The sequence below is a fragment of the Trachypithecus francoisi genome, unplaced genomic scaffold (assembly GCF_009764315.1).
Source record: "Trachypithecus francoisi isolate TF-2019V2 unplaced genomic scaffold, Tfra_2.0 Lachesis_group15, whole genome shotgun sequence".
Lineage (NCBI taxonomy): Eukaryota > Metazoa > Chordata > Mammalia > Primates > Cercopithecidae > Trachypithecus > Trachypithecus francoisi.
The window spans coordinates 60,749,563-60,772,610 of record NW_022681460.1 but is presented as its reverse complement, the minus strand read 5'-3'; the positions used below and the strand labels follow the sequence as shown (position 1 = coordinate 60,772,610).

General features: G+C 39.1%; 1 protein-coding gene across 10 annotated transcripts in view; it reads right to left on the bottom strand.

Annotated features, from left to right (window-relative positions):
• IPCEF1 (interaction protein for cytohesin exchange factors 1) overlaps window positions 1–23,048 on the bottom strand; it is a 204,807-nt gene that overhangs the window by 38,395 nt on the left and 143,364 nt on the right. For all 10 annotated transcript variants that reach the window (XM_033234991.1, XM_033234994.1, XM_033234997.1 and 7 more), the window contains 3 exons: window positions 19,681–19,739; window positions 18,239–18,324; window positions 3,213–3,585 (listed from right to left, as the gene is read on the bottom strand). In XM_033234991.1, coding sequence (XP_033090882.1) covers window positions 3,213–3,585; window positions 18,239–18,324; window positions 19,681–19,739 — 518 coding nt within the window. The remainder of the gene's footprint in view (window positions 1–3,212; window positions 3,586–18,238; window positions 18,325–19,680; window positions 19,740–23,048) is intronic.

The following is a 23,048-nucleotide window of genomic DNA, read 5'->3' as shown; positions in this document are numbered from 1 at the left end:
GTATTAGTCTTATTCGCTGACATACAGCTTTTCAGCATCCAGAGTAAGTTTTCTCCATTCATTAAGTAGAAGTGACATTGTCTCCGCATTGTCAGCAGGTAGTGTGTGTTGTACATATGTCTGGAGAGACACACTGTGTGACTTACTATCTATCACACAGGCATAAGTCATGGCTCAAAAAATTTCTAACAAAAGAAATGAGGAGCACAGGGTAAAACTGAGATGAAATGAACATGTCATTAACCCTCTCACCTCTTTTCCCATTATACTTTGTGAAATTAATCAGTGAATAATTCCTAGAGCTCTGGAACCTGGAACTCTCAGTGAAGAAAGGCAATAGGACACAATTAACACCCTGATTTTATTTTTTTAATAGCTTACACTACAGGAGGAAATGTCTAACAGAGTATTTAAATTCAGCATAAAATCCTAGCAACCACAATTTTAATTGCATACTAACTGCAAAAATATTTCTTTCATTGTCTAAATAAAAGGAAGGCTATAATACGTACTGTCTGCTTATTTCAGGACTCAGGTATTAATCTTTAAGAATCTTTGCTAGGATGAAAGCCTCTTTCTCCAGCAAATGCATCTTGAGACCAGGACTTAATCTTTTAAAATCCTAACTCTCATTTTGATCTATGTTAAGACTTCTATCCCTGACATAAAAGCACCTTGAACAATTTCAGACACAAGAATTTCAGGAATGTTTTATTAGTAACTCAAAAACACTACCTTTTAAAAGTCACAAAAACGAAAAGCTACCTTTGTCTGCAACACATAAACACACATGTAAAAAAAATGCACAATATGAAATTTGATTACTCAACAGCAAGTCATCACAAATGCAAGCAAAGATTGGGCTGCTGTTTCCATAGACATGACTTTAAGTGGTTCAGTTCTTCTGGGAATTTAACCAAAAATCCCCAGCAGCAGCAGAAAATCATCAGCAAAAATTCTGTAACATATGGCAACTGCCAACAAATCAATGAGAAACAAAAAAAAAAAACTTTCATTTTCTTTTCCTTTTTCATAAGAGGAATATCGTCACATTGAGCTGTTTGAAGAAGTATACAGATTTTGCTGGGCACTCTGCGTGTAACTCAAAACTAAATAATACCAGGTTGCTTCATTCTTACATTAAAAGGGCTGTTGGTATCCAGCCAGGCTCTACAGCACATGCAATCCTGGAATGACATTTAGCCAGGAACAAGGACTGTTGCATCTTCCCATGACTCTCTGGCTATGGTCCTAAAAGAAAACTCTCAACCTCCAGGGTTATCTCTTGGGAAAGAATGCAAATGGGATTTTATTCTCTAGTATGTTTTTGAAGCTATGCTCATCTTGGGGTGTGTGTGTGTGTGTGTGTGTGTGTGTGAAATTTTTTTTACTTCTACTTATGACCCAATGATTAAAGTAAGTGTTTGTAGGAGAAAAATAATAGATGTAGTACTTTTTATTATTTTCTTTAGTTCCACCAGTCCTATATCTGGAAGTCTCTTCTAAGTATCAAGGTAGAGGTCATCTAGTTCAAGATATTTTAAATTATCTCTTCAGTATATCTTTTCAAGAACAAGAGTTGTGATCAATACACAATAGGCAATCAATAGTCAATGAAAATGTTTGTCTCAGAATGAGTAAACAACTCCAGTGATAAGAAATGCATTACTTTCCAAGGAACCCATTCTATTTTGAACAGCTCACATCAAAAAAAAGTTTTTATGCTGAGCTTCAATCTATCTCCTTCTGCCTTGCACCACTGAACTCAATTTTGTGTTTCCAAGGAGATACAATTAAGCTCAATACTGTGTCCAAATGACAGCACCTCACAAACCTGGGGGCGGGTTCAGACTACTCTTCCTCACAGTCTAATCTTTAGTCCTCTCCATTCCTCAGTGACAAGGCTTCTTTTCTCCTCCCTATGCTACTCATTCACCTCTAGAAATAGGTTGGTTTGCCAATGACTTTATTCACTCCAGTTCTTCTAATGTAAAATAGACAGATGGCCTAAGAGGGGAGGGGTATAAGAAAAATGCCATCAAGGCCAGGCAGGTCTGTGTAAAGCATCTTAAGGTAAGGCCTCAGAGAGTGGTGACAACTGTTGTAACCTAGAGAATGAGTTACCAGGCTGAGTATTCAAATTTACATACTTTTAAAATACTATACACACACACACACACACACACACACACACACACAAAACTTGGTCTGCAGTTGTGATCCTTGGCCAAATTACTCTGGTACCAAAAATTAAATTAGCAGGGTACCCATCTGAAATTTGAGAACTTAAAGAAACATTCCCTGACTAGGCTAGAGGAGAGGGGAGAACAGTCATCTGTGTCATTAGATACTCTGGCAAGTGATTATGGGAATTTAGCAAGTCAACTTTCTCTCAATGGCACACCAAAAATATACAAACCAAACTCATCATTCTTTAACTGCTCAGTATCTTCCATCAGGTAACCGTGTTTTACAGCAGAATGAATAGCGCACAATCAGAAAAGACGCGTCATGATTGAACAGTAATAAAAACAAGCTAGTCCTGAATAAACGATAAGGACTAGTTAGTTATCAGAGCATTTTTTTAAACCTCATATTATCAGCTTCATCACACAATTAATTATTTCCTTTGTTAAGACGTAAAATGTTTTTTGAACGCATAAGTTGTACTCTCCTTTATATATAAAGGTTCTAATGCTGCACAAAGTGCGTGCAAATAGTCTGTCTTCCCATTAACCACACAGGAGCATTCAGGAGACGATGGGCTAAGAATTAGGTACTGTCTGTGGCATAGCCCAGGGAAAGTGGCTGCTCTAAACTCATTTTGAACTATCAAGGTGATGTTATGAACACAAGACTACAAAATCCTGACTTAACCACCACAAGCTCCAGTGCATGGGACGTGGGACCAAAAACAAAGAGGCAAGTTTTTTCTCCAATGGGTGGAAAAGTATCATTATTTTATGATCACATGTCTTAGAGTCCTGAAGCAGTTGGTTAGTGACACTTATAGCAAGTAATTAGTGGCCTAGTAGCTGGAGTTGTCCACATGCAAACTCCTCTACAAAGCAACATCTGGGCATAGCCCCACTTGACTAATTATTGAATCATCGTGCATGAGTTTAACCATTCTTGTTACAAATTAATATCAGAGTTCCATACACACACAAATACTCACTCTCTAACGAAGAAAAAAGAATTTCTTGGTTTACCTTTGTCCATGATCTTTGATCCAGCAGGCTTATCCGGGACAGTAAGATGGTCATGATTGCTACTCAATGAAGAAGTATCATCACTAGATAAAGAGTTCAAAAATCCACTTTCTGATGTGACAAAGCTGTTTTCCGGGGCCTTGTGGCTGCCTGCCTCTGAGGGTGCAGGTGAATGAACTTGTACAGCAAACATTATTGGTTGTCCCTCATCTTCAGCAGCAGATGAACTGTTAACTGTGTCGGGCAAGGATTGTCTCTCTTTAGATAAGGAGGAAGGAAAACTGCTGGGTGTCTTCATTGCATTTTCCAGGGAAGAGAAAGAACACGATGTTCCACTCAGGCTGGGTGAGGATGAAGATGCCTGCTGTGCAGCCTATTTTTTTCACAAATAAAACCAAAAAAAAAAAGAATAAAAGACATCATGATTAAACCATCATTCTTTACCTTTCATTTTCAATCACAGTGTCCCCGTGTTATTTCAAAAAGTGACCAATAATAAAACAGTCAAAAGGTAAAGGCATGATTTTATTTCTGTTTGACACACACTAGGATTTCATTCTCCAAAACTGATGTATATAACTTTACATTCACTCTTCTAGGATCTGAAAAAAATCTCCTTATCATGATTTGTCCTATTCTTCAACACTCCCCAGAAACTTAAAAGGCCTCTTTTGGGAATCCTTCAGAATACTGCATTACACTTTGAGCAAAATATAATTTGCAATCTATCACTTAATTCACACTGATGGAACCAGAAAGATAATTATGAAAAAGGAGAGGGTGGGTGCGATGGCTCATGCCTGTAATCCCAGCACTTTAGAAGGCTGAGAGGGGCAGATCACCTGAGGCCGGGAGTTCGAGACCAGCCCGGCCAACATGTTGAAACCCCATCTCTACTAAAAATACAAAAATTAGCCTGGCATGGTGGGACGTGCCTGTAGTCCCAGCTATTCAGGAGGCTGAGGCAGAAGAATCACTTGAACCTGGGAGGCAGAGATTGCAGCAAGCTAAGATCATGCCACTGCATTCCAGTCCGGGTGTCAGAGCGAGACGCTGCCTCCAAAAAAGAAAAAGAGAACAAAAGCTGGAGCCATTCCAGAAACAAAATACGAACTTAAACCCTTGAACATCGCTCACATATTCCTTAGTGCATTAAAAGCCTTGGCGACATTTGCATCAGTACAGAGAGAAAACATCAAAGCAACATCACCAATGATATGGTTGGCTCTGTGTCCCTACCCAAATCTCACCTCAAACTGTAATCCCCACATGTTGAGGGAGGGACCTGATAGGAGGTGACTGGATCATGGGGGTGGTTTCCCCCATGCTGTTCTCATGATAGTGAGTGAGTTCTCATGAGATCTGATGGTTTAAGAGTATTTCGTAGTTCCCACCTCACTCACTCTTTCTCCTGCCACCACGTAAGATGTGCCTTGTTTCCCCTTTGCCTTCCTCCATGATTATAAGTTTCCTGAGGCCTCCTCAGCCATGTGGAACTGTGAGTCAATTAAAATCTCTTTTCTTTATAAATTACCCAGTCTCGGGTAGTTCTTTACAGCAGTGTGAAAATTGGCTAATATAACCAACAAGGATACTCTTGGAAAGAACTTGATTTATTCTGAGATTTTTGTCTTTGCTACATTCTGATGCTGAAATATATGCCTTCTTTTTAAAAAAATGGTGACAGTACATATAAGCCTTTGTCTCTTTGGAGTTTTCTTTTCTTAATGTCCTATGTAGCAAAATAAAGATTCAGCAACTCTATCTTGTTCCTCCATTTTTAATTTTATTGACCAATAAAATCCAAAATCTAGACTCCAGTGCTCTGTGGATCACCCTATATCTCCAACAGCAGATAAGACAGAGAAGGCATTTTATGGTTCAGTTGCATTACATCATCCTATTGGACATGCCTGTCAACGTCAAGCATTCAAAACTCCAAGGAAGGCCAGGCACAGTGGCTCATGCCTGTAATCCCAGCACTTTGGGAGGCCAAGACGGGCAGATCTCTTGAGGCCAGAAGTTCAAGACCAGCCTGGCCAACATGGTGAAACCCCGTCTCTACTAAAATTACAATAATTAGCCAGGCGTGGTGGCTCATGCCTGTAATCCCAGCTACTTGGGAGGCTAAGGCAGGAGAATCACTTAAACTCAGGAAGCGGAAGTTGCAGTAAGCCAAGATCACATGATCGTACTCCAGCCTGGGCAACAGAGTGAGACTCCATCTCAAAAAAACAAAAACAAACAAAAGAACTCCAAAGCAGTGTCAGGAAGGTTGATAGAGAGAGGAAGCCAAAGAGCAAACTATGATTCTCCTCAAAAACCTCAGAATCATTGCAACTGATTCAGAAGAGTTGACTTTCTTCCGAATCAATATGGCCCCCAGGAAATTTGTAGATTCTGAGCTCTGAGTGTTGATGGGAGAAGCCAATATTTACCCAATGTGTGCCCAATTCACTCCATGCTAGACATGGATTGTCAGATAATCAAGAAATACACTTTTAAGTAGCATGATATCAAAATCTCTAGTTAAGATACTAACTAATCACACATATCTTCTCAATAATCATATAGTGGAACAGACATAAAAAAAATCCATTCAGGAATATGTCAAGTATCTTGTAAACTGGTTACCTTACATCCCTTAGATCTTTAATAATCAAGAGATCAAAGATCTGTAATTTCAATAAAACCCTAGTTATCTAGAACAGGAAATGCACTACCCCCAAATTGTCTAAATAAATGGCAAGAACAGTTTACTCATTAGCAGGATCTACAAAATAAATATTAACAAAAATATCCATTCTGGCCCAGTCCTGACACGTTCCCCTATTGTGAGCTATTTTAGTAAAACTCAACTTCTATATGATCAACTTCCTTTTTTGAAACAACACCAAACATGAGCTTTTCCTGTTACTCCTGCTGACTCTACTTTAAATTAGATTATAGCAAACTGGGCTGTTTGAACAAGAGACCATGTACACAGGTGCTACAGCACTGTCTGTGAGGTTTTTTGAACCTCAAAACTCTGCAAAGTATCAAGACCTGTTAAATGAGCATCAGAAGGATCTGTGAAGTATCATCCTGTTTGTGGTGCTACCCAAACACTGTGCAAATGCTCTCTCAATCCATTTTCTCTAGGCACCAGGCACCACTTATAAATTTCACTTTTAAATGGAGAAAAGATGAATGAGGGGGAAAAAAAAGAAAGAGAGAGAAAGAAGAAATAAGAAGACTTGGAGAAGAGGAAAAGGAAAATGAGAAAGCGACTATATGCTCGGGTCGGGGGAGTTTTCATTGGAAAAGAGATTGATAAAATATAAATCAAAGTGAACCTGGAGTTTCATTTCCAAGGATTCAGTATGAAAACACACTTTATAGACCGTGTAGTGCTAAGGCATGGTTCATTATTTCTAACATTATGGAGAAACCAATAGCCAACATCAAGCATAGAACTCTTAGCTCAGTGCCTTCTGTGGACCATCTGTGCGATATACTCATAAAGCTCCCCAATGAAGATCACATGAAAGAAGAAGGCAGTGCTAGTCTCTCCTCTCCACCCCACCTCTATTGGTAAATACCAGCCCATCCTTCATGTGTCTGTTCAAACACCAAATCCTCCAGGAAGCCTTCTCTGATAGTCTCAGAGCCAGGTAGGTGCTTTGCCTGGTGTTTCTGGGCTTATTTCTATCATAACAGATGTCATTTTGTGTATCAACTTACACAGTTGTCCCTTGAACAATAGGGATTCAAACTGCACAGGTCCACTTAAGCACAGATATTTTTCCAATAAATACAGTCGGCCCTCTGTGTCCATGGATTCCAAATCCACAACCAAATGGCGATGAAAACAGCATTTGCGGGATGCAGGATGAGAAACTCGAGGATACAGAAAGCTGACTTTTCGTGTAGATGGGTTCTGCAGGATCCACGGTGGGACTTGAGTATGCACAGACTTTGGTCTCCATGGAGTTCCTGAAACTAAACCCCCACAGATACCAAGGGGCGACTGGATTGCAACTACTGATTGACTGTTCATCTTTTTGATGAGCTACCTGAGACCAGGCCGGTTTTAATCATTTTTGCACCTCCATTTTTTGCCTCTTGTTTGACACATAATTGGTAACAAAGTAATGACAAAGAATTGGCCAGAATCAGCTTTGTGAAGAAAAGCACCCCAGAGTTATTCAGCCTCGGGGGGAGAAGCTCCCTGAAATCCTCCATAAAGTTGCTGAGTGATTTATCCAAATCCCAGGATCAAGGGGTTATCGGTGCCAATTACAATGCAAATAGCCTGACAAAATGTTCTCATAAGCTCAAATGAAAGTATTATTTTATTTAGTTAGTGATTAATAATTGTATGTGGTTTCATTTCTTTCAGAACACTTAGGTATTAAGTATTTTACATTTAAATGAGGAAATTAAAGACATTTCAAAAATCTTAGTTCTAGTTAAGAGACTACATTAAAAATTAATTACATTAAAATTTACATTACATTACATTAAAAATTAATTATATTACATTACATTAAAAATTAATATCGATTTTTCCTATTTTCTGTATAGGATAGTTTTAATTCTTGAAGAAGCTTCATTCAAATGTTAGCCCTAAAATCTTTTTCTTGGAATCGCTTTTCAAACACAAGTTCGACATGGTAAAAAAAATAGTTTAAAATGGCCACCCAAAGCCTATAATTAGGCAGAAGTGAGTAAGCATAGAAATCTTAAGGAGTCAAAGTACATGGAAACAAAAAAGTCCAAACAAAACAAAACAAAACCAAAATGAGAAGAAAGGAAGAAAAGTACACAGCTTCCCTTTCCTTATATTGGCCATATTAGCAAAAACAAAAAATAAACCAGTCAATTGTTGTTAAGCCCCAGAAGTATCATGTTTGTGTTTCTCCTATATGCCAGGAGAAGCATTACCCTAAATACCAAAAGACCTTGTAATAGTATACTCCTTCTCTGCCACTGACCTTCCGCATGACCTTGGGCAATGTGCTGACCGAAGATCTACTCATCACTGTGATCCTTAGTATCCAAGTGACCTTGAAGAAGTCATTTTACCTCCAAGTACCATTCTACTGGCTTCCTGCCTTATCACTACTCCCCACCCCACCCCAGTCCATCCTCCAAACCGCAGATAGAGTATTGCTAACACACACAAAAAGTTCACAATATTCCTCCGCAGAAAACCCTCTCGTAACTGCCCATCTTAAGTAGAATAATATCCATAGTCTTCATTAGAGCTCAGAAGGTCCACACGAACCGCTAAGGTCTCCTCTCCCTGCATCTCCTCCCTCCTTCTCCACTCCTTCCTAGCCACACTGGCCTTCTTTCTGTCCCATCAGCACATCTCTGGTCCCTCTTGCCAGAAAGGCTTCCCTGTGGATGTTGGGTGGACTGCCAACATCCAAGGTCCATTGCTTGGACCTCCACTGAAATATCACTTCTTCAGCAGGGCCTTCTGTGACAGAGCAGACAGAGCAGTATCCTCTCCACCCTCAACCCCGGACCACTCTCCAGCCCATTGCCCTACTTCATCTTCTTCATAGCATTTGTCAGTCCTTGAAGTAATTTGTTTGAATTATTACTGCATTGTCCCTCTTCCTCAACACAGAACTCAAGATGCTCAAGGGAGAAGACACCATCTAGTTTAATTCAGCGTCCCTGTATTTTTTTTTTTTAATAAAAACAGCTTTACTAAAACACTGGCTAGGTGTGGTGGCTCATGCCTGTAATCCCAGCACTTCGGGAGGCCGAGGCAGGTGGATGACCTGAGGTCAGGAGTTCAAGACCAGCCTGGCCAACATGGTGAAACCACGTTTCTACTAAAAATACAAAAATTAACTGGGCATGGTGGTCCATGCCTGTAATCCCAGCTACTTGGGAGGCTGAGGCAGAAGAATCACTTGAACCCAGGAGGCGGAGGTTGCAGTGAGCCGAGATCGCACCACTGCACTCTAGCCTGGGCAACAAGAGCAATACTCTGTTTCAAAATAAAAACATACACACACAGAGAAACACATTAATTTATTACGTATTATTATTTAATTAGTTAGCTAACTAGTTAGTGTATATGCTGCTGAACATGAGTGGCTGTGTATTGCAGAAATATTTTAGAGGACAATGAATAAACTGCAATTAGGACAAGGTGCACATTTTCCATTTTTGTTTACCCCAGGCTGCCACTTAAAATCAAATGCTATCACATTTGATGATTCCTTCCTTTCTAACACATCATAAAGTTTTGTATCTCTATGCCTTTTCTTGTGTTCCTCCAACTAGGATTACAATAGCAGACACTTTAGGAACTTACCCAGATCCCCTTTACCTGGCTATGCTGCAGCCATCCCCAGCTGCTGCTAGGCCTGAAACTAATGGCTTACATCTGAGGCTTTCACTAGAGGATTACTTTGGCTATTAAGAGATGCCAGGAGACTTTATTCTCAAAAGCTCTTTATGGCACCCCCATGTTGGTAACAGTCCCTGAAACATGGTAAATACACAAAAATATTTATCAGCTGCCTAACTCAAATTTATCAAGAGGGGCAAATGATATCCCATAAAGAATATTCTTCATGAAACATAAGCAGCTTGCAAATGCTACCTACGATAGCTATGTTTATTTCTCCGGAACCTGACTTCCTCATTTGTAAAACTCATACAAGATTTCTGTGAGAGTCAAATGAAATCATTCTTCTCAAAGCCATGCAAAAGCACCAGACAAGTGGAAAGTAGTGTATTTCTCATTCACATGAGAAAATATTTATGGAGCAAGAAATTTGTAGGGGTTGTGGATGAAGTCTCAGTAATGACTCACTCACCCATCGATCTGTCCATTAAATGTTTATTTAGGTTCAAATGTGTGCTAGGCAGAGTCATAAATGATGTGGGTAAATGAGAAGATATCGGGCACTGGCTCTGACTTTAAGAATGTAATAATTAGAGAAATAAACCAGTTATACAAAATCTGTAATCAAAAGCAGATTATGATAACAACATGAAAAAACTGTCAAAAAAAAAAAAAAAAGAAATACTACAAGAATACAGAGAGTTCAGAAGAGGAAAGAATCACCCTGACCTAGAGGACTAGAGATGCTCTCATGAAGGAAGCTACATCCGAAGCTACCATTTTGAAAGACATTTAGAAGGTGGGACTGGGGTGGGAGTCGGGGGCAAGTGGTCCTGCAAGTGGAGAAACTTTATACCTACAGGTGCAAGGGCAGGAAAGTCTGGAACGCTTTTGGGAAACAGCAGGCCGTTTGTTGGGCTGATGACAAAGGTAAAATCAGCAGCAAGACTGTAAAGGCAGTCTGAAGACAGCCCAAGGGCCTTGAATACCAAGCCAAAGACTCGGGAGGTAAGTTAAGAAGCAATGGATTAGAGACTTAAATGTTAGACCTAATACCATAAAAACCCTAGAAGAAAACCTAGGTAATACCATTCAGGATATAGGCATGGGCAAGGACTTCATGTCTAAAACACCAAAAGCAATGGCAACAAAAGCCAAAATTGACAAATGGGATCTAATTAAACTAAAGAGTTTCTGCCCAGCAAAAGAAACTACCATCACAGTGAACAGGCAACCTACAGAATGGGAGAAAATTTTTGCAATCTACTCATCTGACAAAGGGCTAATATCCAGAATCTACAAAGAACTCAAACAAATATACAAGAAAAAACAAACAACCCCATCAAAAAGTGGGCAAAGGATATGAACAGACATTTCTCGAAAGAAGACATTCATACAGCCAACAGACACATGAAAAAATGCTCGTCATCACTCACCATTAGAGAAATGCAAATCAAAACCACAATGAGATACCATCTCACACCAGTTAGAATGGCAATCATTAAAAAATCAGGAAACAATAGGTGCTGGAGAGGATGTGGAGAAACAGGAACACTTTTACACTGTTGATGGGATTGTAAACTAGTTCAACCATTATGGAAAACAGTACGGCAATTCCTCAAGGATCTCGAGCTAGAAGTATCATATGACCCAGCCATCCCATTACTGGGTGTATACCCAAAGGATTATAAATTATGCTGCCACAAAGACACATGCACACATATGTTTATTGCGGCACTATTCACAATAGCAAAGACTTGGAATCAACCCAAATGTCCATCAGTGACAGACTGGATTAAGAAAATGTGACACATATACACCATGGAATACTATGCAGCCACAAAAAAGGATGAGTTTGAGTCCTTTGTAGGGACGTGGATGCAGCTGGAAACCATCATTCTCAGCAAACTATCGCAAGAACAGAAAACCAAACACCGCATGTTCTCATTCATAGGTTGGAACTGAACAATGAGATCACTTGGACTCGGGAAGGGGAACATCACACATCGGGGCCTATCATGGGGAGGGGGAGGGGGGAGGGTTTGCATTGGGAGTTATACCTGATGTAAATAATGAGTTGATGGGTGCTGACGAGTTGATGGGTGCAGCACACCAACATGGCACAAGTATATATATGTAACAAACCTGCACGTTATGCACATGTACCCTAGAACTTAAAGTATAATAAAAAAAAAAGAAAAAAAAAAAAAGATGCAGTTCTGATCACATTGATTCACCTGCACAAAAGCTTCCAGTGAATTCTCATTGCTTCTTTTTTTTTTTAATTATTATTGTACTTTAAGAGAGCCAAATCATGAATGAACTTCCATTCACAATTGCTTCAAAGAGAATAAAATACCTAGGAATCCAACTTACAAGGGATGTCAAGGACCTCTTCAAGGAGAACTACAAACCACTGCTCAGTGAAATAAAAGAGGACACTAGCAAATGGAAGAACATACCATGCTCATGGATAGGAAGAATCAATATCGTGAAAATGGCCATACTGCCCAAGGTTATTTATAGATTCAATGCCATCCCCATCAAGCTACCAATGAGTTTCTTCACAGAACTGGAAAAAACGGCTTTAAAGTTCATATGGAACCAAAAAAGAGCCCGCATTGCCAAGACAATCCTAAGTCAAAAGAACAGAGCTGGAGGCATCATGCTACCTGACTTCAAACTATACTACAAGGCTACAGTAACCAAAACAGCATGGTACTGGTACCAAAACAGAGATATAGACCTATGGAACAGAACAGAGTCCTCGGAAATAATACCACACATCTACAGCCATCTGATCTTTGATAAAACTGAGAAAAACAAGAAATGGGGAAAGGATTCCCTATTTAATAAATGGTGCTGGGAAAATTGGCTAGCCATAAGTAGAAAGCTGAAACTGGATCCTTTCCTTACTCCTTATATGAAAATTAATTCAAGATGGATTAGAGACTTAAATGTTAGACCTAATACCATAAAAACCCTAGAAGAAAATCTAGGTAATACCAGAACTGCATCTTAGGAAGACTAATTGGGAGGTGGTTTTTAGGAGGAAAGAGAGAGAGAGGGACTAGAGACAGGGAAAGAAAAATAGCCTGTTATTTCAATAACTCAGGCCAGGGCTGATGAGGGCCTCCACTAGGTAGTGGGAGCAGAAGGCAGGAGAGTGGCTGGGGGACAGCCACCAGGCTGCGTGACTGACTGCCAGGAGAGCAGGCTGTGAAGATGAGCTGTTAAAGTCAGAGGCAAAAATATAAAGACAAATTTTAGCCAAGTCTTAAAATCAGTTAGATATTCAACCATATGGCTTACAATCATTTTTTGAATCTTGAGGAGAAAGGGTGAATTTTTCTCTCTACCTTTTTCACCCAGCTACCCACTTGCATTTCTGTTCTTTCATTTAGTACAGATATTGAATAATCAAATGACTTTGGTAGACAACTGTTCAAGATGTCTTGTTAAGATTAAATGTGAATTTCCAAAATTAATTTCACCTCTTTCTGTGTTTAAACTTTTGTTTTGTTTTGTTTTGTTTTTTTCTGTAAAGACGGGGTTTCATCATGTTGCCCAGGCTGGTCTTGAACTTTGGGGCTCAAGCCATACACCACCTCAGGCTGGTGAAAACTTTGACTTCCTCCTCTGTCGCTGCCCAAGGGCCACAGTTTGCAGGATTTATTTTTCCTTATTGCTTCTTTTGTTTATTTTAACTGATTTTTTCCCCTCATTTCAGTATTTAAAAAACTACTTCTGAAAAACATCAAAATGTGAAGATTGCTATGTTGAAATAATCTGCATAAGCTGCTAGAAGCTGGGATTATAAATATTTATCTCCTCTGTTTGTCTCATTTGATCTGCCTATTTGAAGGTCTACCTTCCAAATGTATTCAAAATCTAACCATTCCATTTCTCTGCCACCCCACTGCTATCCCCTGATGGAATCACCACCATCTTTCGCAATAGCTTACTGTATACTCTCTCTTAGTTTTCTGATTCTATGCCAACCTCCCAGAGTCTTTTGCACAGAGCAGATTGAGGGCTCCATTTGAAATGGAAGTTGATTGCATCCCTCCTCTGCTCAAACCTTTCAAAGTCTGCCTAAACAACTCAGGTGTCAAAAGTCCTTAACTGGTCCATAGGCCCTCCACGACATGGCTACCACTATGCTTTGGCTTCATTTCCTACTACTCTCATCTTGGTTCACCCCGCTTCAGCCACAGAGGGCTCCCTGCAGTACTACACATCAAGGAGACCTTGACTCTCACTGTTCCCTTTGCTTGGAAAACTTTTCCCCCAAATATCCACTTGCCTGACTCTCACACCTCCTTTCAAGGTTTTGCTCAGATCTTAGCTTTCAGTCGGGCCTGTCCTGGCTCCTCTATTCTTTGCCACAACCCAATATCTACCCCAGCACATCCTGGCTCATTGGAGTCCACTTCTCACATAGTATATATGTTCCTTATTATGTGGATTGTTTATTAACAGTCTCCGTCAACTAGAAGTTTGGCTCCATGATGAACATGAATCACAGTCCACTTTATTCACTGATGTGTCCCAAGTATTTAGAACTCTGACTCTCAATAAATACTTGTTGAATGAATGAATATGCCCAGAAGCATAGACCAGGTTATCTCGTGATGCTTTTTTAAAATTAAACTTGAAGGAAAAATACCTGGAGTAGATTTTTAGTGACTTTTATAGCTCTTAACTCACTTTGTAGCTTATAAAATTACCAGATTTAAAATGGAAAGTTGGTTCCTTTTTTGCTCTTTTGTGAAACTAAAGGAATCACAGATAATGATTTCTACAGATTGTCTTTCAGAGTGAAACTAAAAGTCTCGCATCTACTTGGAGCCCTTTCAGTAAGCCTGTTAAAAGCTGCCCACTTGCAACTTCTTTGAGAATCAATGGATGTTCTTTCCACTATCACCCCTCTGAAGCCTTCAGAAGAAGAAGGAACATAACATAAAAACCTCTTCCTCACTCAGGGAAGATTTCCTGATATGTTATTATCTTGCGAAATGTCGTTCAGCCCATTAGAAGCAGAAATCCAAACTGGTTTCATTGTTTATCTTGACTCTATAGCAATTAGAATGATTGGACCCTGAATTAAATATTTTCAAGATTTTTAATTTTTTTGAGATAATTTTCCAAAATAGTATTATTTTATACTGTTGAGTTCATTATAACAAAATGAAAGTTTTGAGGCGGAGTCTCGCTCTGTCGCCCGGACTGGAGTGCAGTGGCCGGATCTCAGCTCACTGCAAGCTCCACCTCCCGGGTTCAGGCCATTCTCCTGCCTCAGCCTCCCAAGTAGCTGGGACTACAGGCGCCCGCCACCTCGCCCGGCTAGTTTTTGTATTTTTAGTAGAGATGGGGTTTCACCGTGTTAGCCAGGATGGTCTTGATCTCCTGACCTCGTGATCCGCCCGTGTTGGCCTCCCAAAGTGCTGGGATTACAGGCTTGAGCCACCGTACCCGGCCCCAAAATAATTTTTTAACCAAAAACTTGGGGAAAAAATATTTTTGCCCCTAAGCTTGTATACCTGAGTCATCGCTAGCCTATACTGTATTGGGCCAAACACTAGCTCAATTCGCTTTCTGGATAAAAGTTATGACTGAGTGCAGTGTCTCACACTTGTAATCCTATCACTTTGGGAGGCCAAGGTGAGTGGATCGCTTGAGTTCAGGAGCCACAGACCAACCTAGGGAACATGGCAAAACCCCATCTCCACAAAAATTTAACCAGGTATGGTGGTGCACACCTGTAGTCCCAGCTACTCAGGAGGCCAAGGTGGGAGGATGACCTGAGCCAGGGGTGAGGCTGCAGTGAGCTGCAATCATGCCACTGCACTCCAGCCTGTGTGACAGACTGAGACTGTGTCTCAAAAAAAAAAAAAAAAAGTTACTATATATATATTTTTAATTTCATCTGCGTAAATAAAAAGCCTAACTGTTAGTTTAACCAAGTGCCTTGCATGTCTGTTTTTCAGAAACAAGAGAAAACAAAAACAAAATCTGCCTGGGAAATATGTGAGCAGGAGGAACACATTCTGTTGCTAAGGGGAAAAAAAAATCTAACTGTTCAACATTTATCTGACTATTTCCAATATATTTCTTTAGAAAATGTTGGCATTAATGGCCTGCCAAAAAATGCTCAACTTAGAACTTCTAAGAAATAACACTTGATTGATGATTCAGAAAATTGAAAGATCCTTCTGAGTTCAGTGACCTAACTTACTGTCCTCATGAGTATCCCTTCATTTATTTGTTTTAAATCAAGTATTCCCTGAACTTCTATTGTGCATCAGGTTAGACTGTCATTACATAATGCAATTGAGCCATGATCCATCATCTAAGAAGGCAATTTGTTTGCCTGTATTTCACCAGGGAGAGTTCTAGAAGGCCCTCCATGATATGGCTACTCGGTCGCTTTTATTTCACCAGGGTGGGTTCTAGATGCCTGACAATGCTCGTAGCAAAGTAACCTGGGATACTAGTTTGCCATTATAAAACTGAAAGTGTCAGTATTTTACAACTAAATAATCATAAAAGAGGTATATTGGTGGGCACAGCGTGAGGGAGAATAAACGAGGAAAAAATGGAGGGAGAACAACTAAACATTTGCATGTCACAGGTTAAAATAGGAGAGTGACACAGAGGCAGACATAGAGACAAAGACAGAGACAGAGAGAAACTTAGCAAAAAGACATAATCCTCTCTTAAATCAACAACAAGGAACATTTTTTGAAGACCTATTCAATACAAAGTTGATAATGTCTTTAGAAGCATTAAAGGGTAATCTAACCGGAAAGTTGTCAAAAGCTGGGGAACATTGTAAGGTCTGACAATATCATTAAGTTTGAATGATATAAAGAAAATAAAAGCTTTTTCTAAAATCCAAAATTGATTTTTAAAAAGAAGAAGAATTACACTAGGGAGAAGCTATGAATATATTGAGAAAGAATAATATTATAAATGTAGTTCAAAAATTGTTCTAAATTTTACCATATTCAAAGTTTAATTGTATTTGTATCTTGCTTAATTTTGGCTAATCATATTTAACAAATATTCTAATAAACATTTATTCAATAAATATTTATGTCTTTTCTTGGCTGCTAGCCAAATAAATTAGAAAACTGACAATTCTCCACTGACAGTGTGAAAAAAACAGTAGAGGTCATTATTTAAACAATCAAAATAATACCTTAAATCCAGGAACTTGCAAAACACAATAAAGATAAAAACTATCACACTGAACAGAAATTCTGGCAGAAAAGGTCTGGTAAGTGAATGAGCTACTGTAAACTGTCAGAACCTGTCATCATTTGGGTCTACGATGGACAGATGTCATGGTTCAGTAGAAAGAGCAGGTCCTATAAAGCTAAACAAACTGGGATTCCCATCTCAGGCACTCACTGGACATCTGAACATGCCATTCAACATCTCTGAACCTCAGTTTCCTTAACCATGAAATGAAGACAGGAATATCTACTTTCTCATGACCTAGGATAGGAAACAATTTTTGAAACCAGGGGGAAAAAAAGGCACTCACCACAATTAAAGTGATGGATAAATCTGACATGCTAAAATCAAGAACATGTGTTTACAAAGAGAAATTGTGGAACAGTTTAAAAAAGATTAAAAGTGAGATTTGGTGCAAAATTAATTGTGTGTTTTGCATTATTTTTCATGGCAAAAACCAGAATTACTTTTGTACCAACCTATAGCTGACAAAGGACTAATATATAGAATAATAAATTAAGAAATTCTATCATTCATAAAGAAAAAGGAGGAGGAGGAAGCAGCTAAAAATGTAGGAAAGACTTAGACACTTCACAAAAGAGAAAGTTCTAATGGCTAACAAACATGAGAAGGTGTTTGGCCTCATTAAATGCAATGCATTAAATAAAATGCAAGTTAAATCATACTACTTCTCAGGGTTGCTTGGGGAATTAAGTTTATACATTGAAAGCACTTACATACATCCTAGTACATGGTTGGTGTAAAAACCATAAACCAACTTCCCCAATGATCATTGTATGACCCTTTCTCGGGGCCATTACCGTAATGCTAAGAGCACCCAAATAGGACGCAACTCTCCATAGACTTCACATTAATTAATAATGTGAACTTATTTTTGGTGCTTCCAAAGCTTAGAATCAAATTTGAATTCCTCTCTAGTGAATACACAAATCACTCCGTGTGCACTTTTAATGCACTATCCCCACTCCCAACTTCCTGCTCTCTTTCTGGCTTTCCTTTTTTCTTTCTGCTGTTTTTTCATCCTAAGTTCGTTTTGCATTGCTATAGTACATGCACATAGGCAAGGCATTTAAATTCTTCCCGAGAAAAAGTAGGACATAAATAAACACTGTCAAACAAGTCTTTGCAAGCACCGGCCTATCACCTAGAAGCCCTTTGCGTCCTCATGAATCCTCTGAGTACGGTACATCTTTGGGTCACACACAAATAAACCAAGTTTATCATACCAGTGGGTTGCTATGGAGAAGGCTCAAAATCAGCACCCTGAAAATTGCACTTGCTCATTGGCAGGTATCTTAATTTAGCCCATTCTAAAAATTTATCGGTCAAGCTAGTTCCTACCCAATTGGAAGAAATGACATCCACACATCTGATCGATGACCAACAGACTACTTATGTCGGTACATACCGAAGACTGAGTCTGGGAAGCGTGAGGAGGGGGTGGTGTCTCTGCAGCTATTTCAGGATCTTCCTGTTCACTTTCACTGTAACATTCTATAACAAAAATGAAAATGCTTAATGCTTTAACGCTGTCATCGCTTATTCCACAATGCAAGCAGAGGTTTATCTCCATCTGGCTATTGCAATTTTAATCCAATTCAGAAAGTTCATATCTAATGAACTACCTGGTAACTACCTGGTGCAAAGGAATTACATAAGAGGCAGAAACAAATGGCCAGTTCAGGGCTCCTGAGCTCAAAGAGCATCCAGTATGCAGGAAGAAGACAAACAGTAGCTTGGGGAAAGTAAAATAATTCCTCAAAAGAGGTGTGAGTCATAATACCAACAGAGCACAAAATCAGTGGTAATTTTGATCACAGGAATCATAGTGAATTGAAACTGGCAAGATCACTAAAGCATCAATGGTGCACAAATTGTGAAGGGAAGTCCCAGGCTGAGGGAGCAGGCTGGGCCAAGTACGTGGAGAACCCTACAGGATATGGCAGAAAACGAAGCTGGAATGTGGTAGAGGCCATGTCATAGAAGGCCTTACATACCAGGACAAGGAGAAGTTTTGTGTGTAGTTTTGTACTAACTCACAATCTATAAATAGACAATGGGTGCTTATTTTATGGAAAAGAGGACCAAGAAAATGGTTAGGACACAACTGATTTCATGGGTATTGCATTGTACCCCTTTATTATTTCAAATGAAGTTACTACTTTCCCATTTCTAACTCACTCTAAGATTTTATGATTTTGTATCAGAAGATATAACTCCCTACTTCCAATTCCCAAGCCCTTTTGGGGTCTGAGCATTTCAGAAAGACTATGAGTTTGGTGGCCCTGGCAGCTAAATCCTCCCTCTTCTGAACACCAAGGTGCAATTGCATCATTAAGAATTAGACTCCTGTAGCTTTTGAACCCTGAAAGCTACCAACTGAGCTAAAAATATGGCCTGTGTCCCAATATGACCTTCAGGTTCCTAGTACAATCTTAGGGTAATTAGTCTCAGCACACATCTGGTGGAAATATCAAAATATCAGGGAGGAAGTAGTGGAATGAAAGTTATCTGACCAGCTCATGACGAGATCATGTCTATGAGTAAGAATTCCACAAGTGGAGCAATTAAACATTTGCATCAGCGACTGTTTGAGATGTCATGAAGCCCACAGCTGCCGGAGTGTGGGTGAAGTGTGGAAAGCATTCATAGCCAGCATGGGAAGCTCTATTCCATGTTGGTGAGTCTGTGTGAATATGTCTGTCTCCACATATTCTCAGATCATTTTAAATGCCAAAGCATGTTTCCTCAGGATCAGACTATATATAGAACTTAACATTGTTTTTTCACCCTGTTTCAACCTATTCTAATATTCTTGCTAAGTTTTCAGAAATTTAAAATAGAACATACCTTCATCCTTTGTAGTGGATTCCTGATGGATTACAGCCAATCCAAGTTTATTTAACCACCTAAAATTAAATAGAGAGCAAATGTTGACCAAAGAGATTAGCCCCCCCCATTCACCTTCCCCCAGACTTTGTTATGAACTTAAGTAATGATTCTACCATCAGACTGCACATTTCCAGAAACACCATAAGTTTGTGCCATCGAAACCTAAGGCCTCTGGTTTCACGATACTTTCCATACTCAAGGTATCTTTTGTAAGGTAAGATGTGAGGTGGCCCATTACTCAGTTGGTTAATGATGGCAGCTAAATTAGGTATTCCAAATACATGAACAAATACATCTTCTGTAATTGTGCATTTGAAATTTTTAGCAAGCATCAAATCCTTTATCACTGGATTTAGTGACTTGGCTATTAAAGTTATTGGGTGTTACTCTTAATAATGTCTTAATAATGTCAGTTTATTTTAGAAAAAATTTAGAAAAAGATCATCCATGTTTAATCCAGGAATATTTTTATGTCAATCAGTAAAAAAAACTGGCTAGAATTTGACAGATATTTTTAAACTAGAAAAAATGTTAATTCCTTGAAGAATTTTATGTAACGTAAAAATTGAAAATGTCCTATTTATCATTTTACTGGCAATGAATTCCAATTAAACATCAATAACAAAAACAGAACGACACAGAAACTCAAACTTGGCTTATCACTGCAGACCACTGTAGTTCCTTCTCAAGGGTTTACTTAGGAAGATATCTTGAAACACAAATTTTTAAAAGATGGAACACAAAGTGTATCTATGACATATACTCCTAACTCTATTATCTTCCACTTACTGGGAAGATCTTGTTTATTTCTGTACTTATTTTGAGACAGTGAAAATCCATGCTACGCATTTATCAATTCATCTATGCTTTTGATGTCTTCTAGTCTCGCGTTGGGCCATGAACAAGCCATGAACAATTCAGCATGCTACACTTGCACTAAGCCATAAATATTGCACCTTCCCACCTGTGTAACTGTCAGATAATTAGGAATCCTTATGCAACCCTCAACCTGCCATGGTCTTGTTGTACCTGTTATTTTTTAACAGAAAATATATAATAAATTCAATGCCAGGCGCAGTGGCTCATGCCTCCCAGCACTTCAGGAGGTCAAGGCGGGTGGATCTCCTGGGCTCGGAAGTTCAAGACCAGCCTGACCAACATGGAGAAACCCCGTTGCTACTTAAAAAAAATACAAAATTAGGTGGGTGTGGTGGCAGGTGCCTGTAATCTCAGCTACACGGCAGTCTGAGGCAGGAGAATCGCTTATACCTGAGCCAAGATCACACCATTGCACTCCAGCCTGGACAACAAGAGTGAAACTCCATCTCAATGAATGAATGAATGAATGAATGAATGAATAAATAAACAAAACAAACAAAATAGGAGTTTCTAAAGAACAAAGATGAGCTCCAGCCTTTGTTAAGAAATCACCTTCAGCACCATAATAATCACAAACTCCTTAGTAGCCACTTAAAATTGGACCAATAAAGAGCCCAGATATGCAATAGGAACCCAAAAATGTATATCAAGTCTCAATAGGATAATAGGCAAAATAAGGGAACAGAAATTTACAGGAAAAATCAAATAGCTAGAAAACATGTGAAAAAAACTTTTCTCAGCCTCAATAGTATTTTGAGAATGCATACTCAAACACAAGAAAATATTTTCACCACTAGATTGGAAAAAAATTAAAAATATTATTGATTTCAAGTATTTAGCAGGAAACAGAAAAAGAAGCATTGTCACCTTTTATTGAATTAAACATGAAAACTGATACAGCCAATACTGAGAAGGCAATTCGATGGTAATATTACAAATTTAAATATCCATTCCCTTCACCCAACAATTCCAATCATAAATATCAATCCTACAAAAACACACTTTCATATACACAAAGAAATGTGGCAGATTGTTCACTGCCAACAAGGCTTGCAATGGCAAAAAAAAAAAAAACATTAATAAGAAAATGGATAAATTATTTATTCTATCAACATTGATTCTATCAATTTCCTGTTATAATGAAGCGAATGAGTGGACTAAGATGGGGGTAGGGAGTGTTGGTAATGACTTGGAAAAATATATGAACAAATATATGTACAAATTCATCTTTTGTAATTGTGCCTTCGAAATTATAAATTTCCAAATTTGTAATGGAAATGTGTATAAAATGGAAAGCCCTAATATGCTCTTAATTGAGAAGATCAAGCATACAACAGTATGTTTAGCCTGATCCACTGTACTTCAGAAACTATATATTTTTGTATGTGCATGAATTGGTATGCATAGAAAAGGGTCAGGAATAATATAATCTTACTGTTAAAAGTGGATGGCTGGGCGCAGTGGCTCACACCTGTAATCCCAGCACTTTGGGAGGCTGAGGCAGGTGGATCATGAGGTCAGGACTTAGAGACCAGCCTGACCAACATATTGAAACCCTGTCTCCACTAAAAATACAAAAAATAGCCAGGCCTGATGGCACGCACCTATAATCCCAGCTACTTGGGAGGCTGAGGCAGGAGAATCGCTTGAACCCAGGAGGCAGAGGTTGCAGTGAGCTGAGATTGCACCACTGCACTCCAGCCTGGGCAGCAGAGCGAAACTCCATCTCAAAAAAAGAAAAAAGAAAAAAATGTGGATAACCCTCTTCTTCCCCTAAGTGGCCTGAGGTGATCTGTGAAAATGGTTTGCAATTCACTTGACCCAGAAAACTCCATAAAACCATGCAAATCAAGAGGTTCAAATCTTTGTGTTCACTTTAAGAACACCTGTGAAATTCCCTAGGCTATCAAAGGTATGCATATATGAAAAGCCACCAAGTTATCTGAAAGATGTCACTTTACAGAAACAATGTGTACCATTCCAACCCTCCAAGGGTGGAGTTGGTAGGTGTGCACAGGCCGAACAATAGGGCTGGACACAGGGCTGGTGGCCCAACAAGAATGCTCAATTTTTCCTACACATGTTTACAAGTGCAGAGAGTAATGCTGAATTCAAGGGTTTGGATGTAGATTCTCTGGTCATTGACATCCAGGTGAATAAAACACCCAAGATGGGCCACTGTACTTTCAGAGCTCATGGTCGGATGAATTTGTATGTGAGCTCCGTCTGCCACATGGAGATGATCCTCGCTGGAAAGGAAGACATTGTTCCTAAACCACAAGAGATGGCTGCATGGGGGAAAAAAAAAAGTGTCCCATAAGACACTGAAGAAACAAAAACTCACGGCACGAGCATCGATCCTGCATAAAATAAATGCAAATGAAAGCAAAAAGAAAAAAAGTGGTTATCCCTAAGGAGAGTAGTTGAATTAGAAAGTGAGGTGAGGA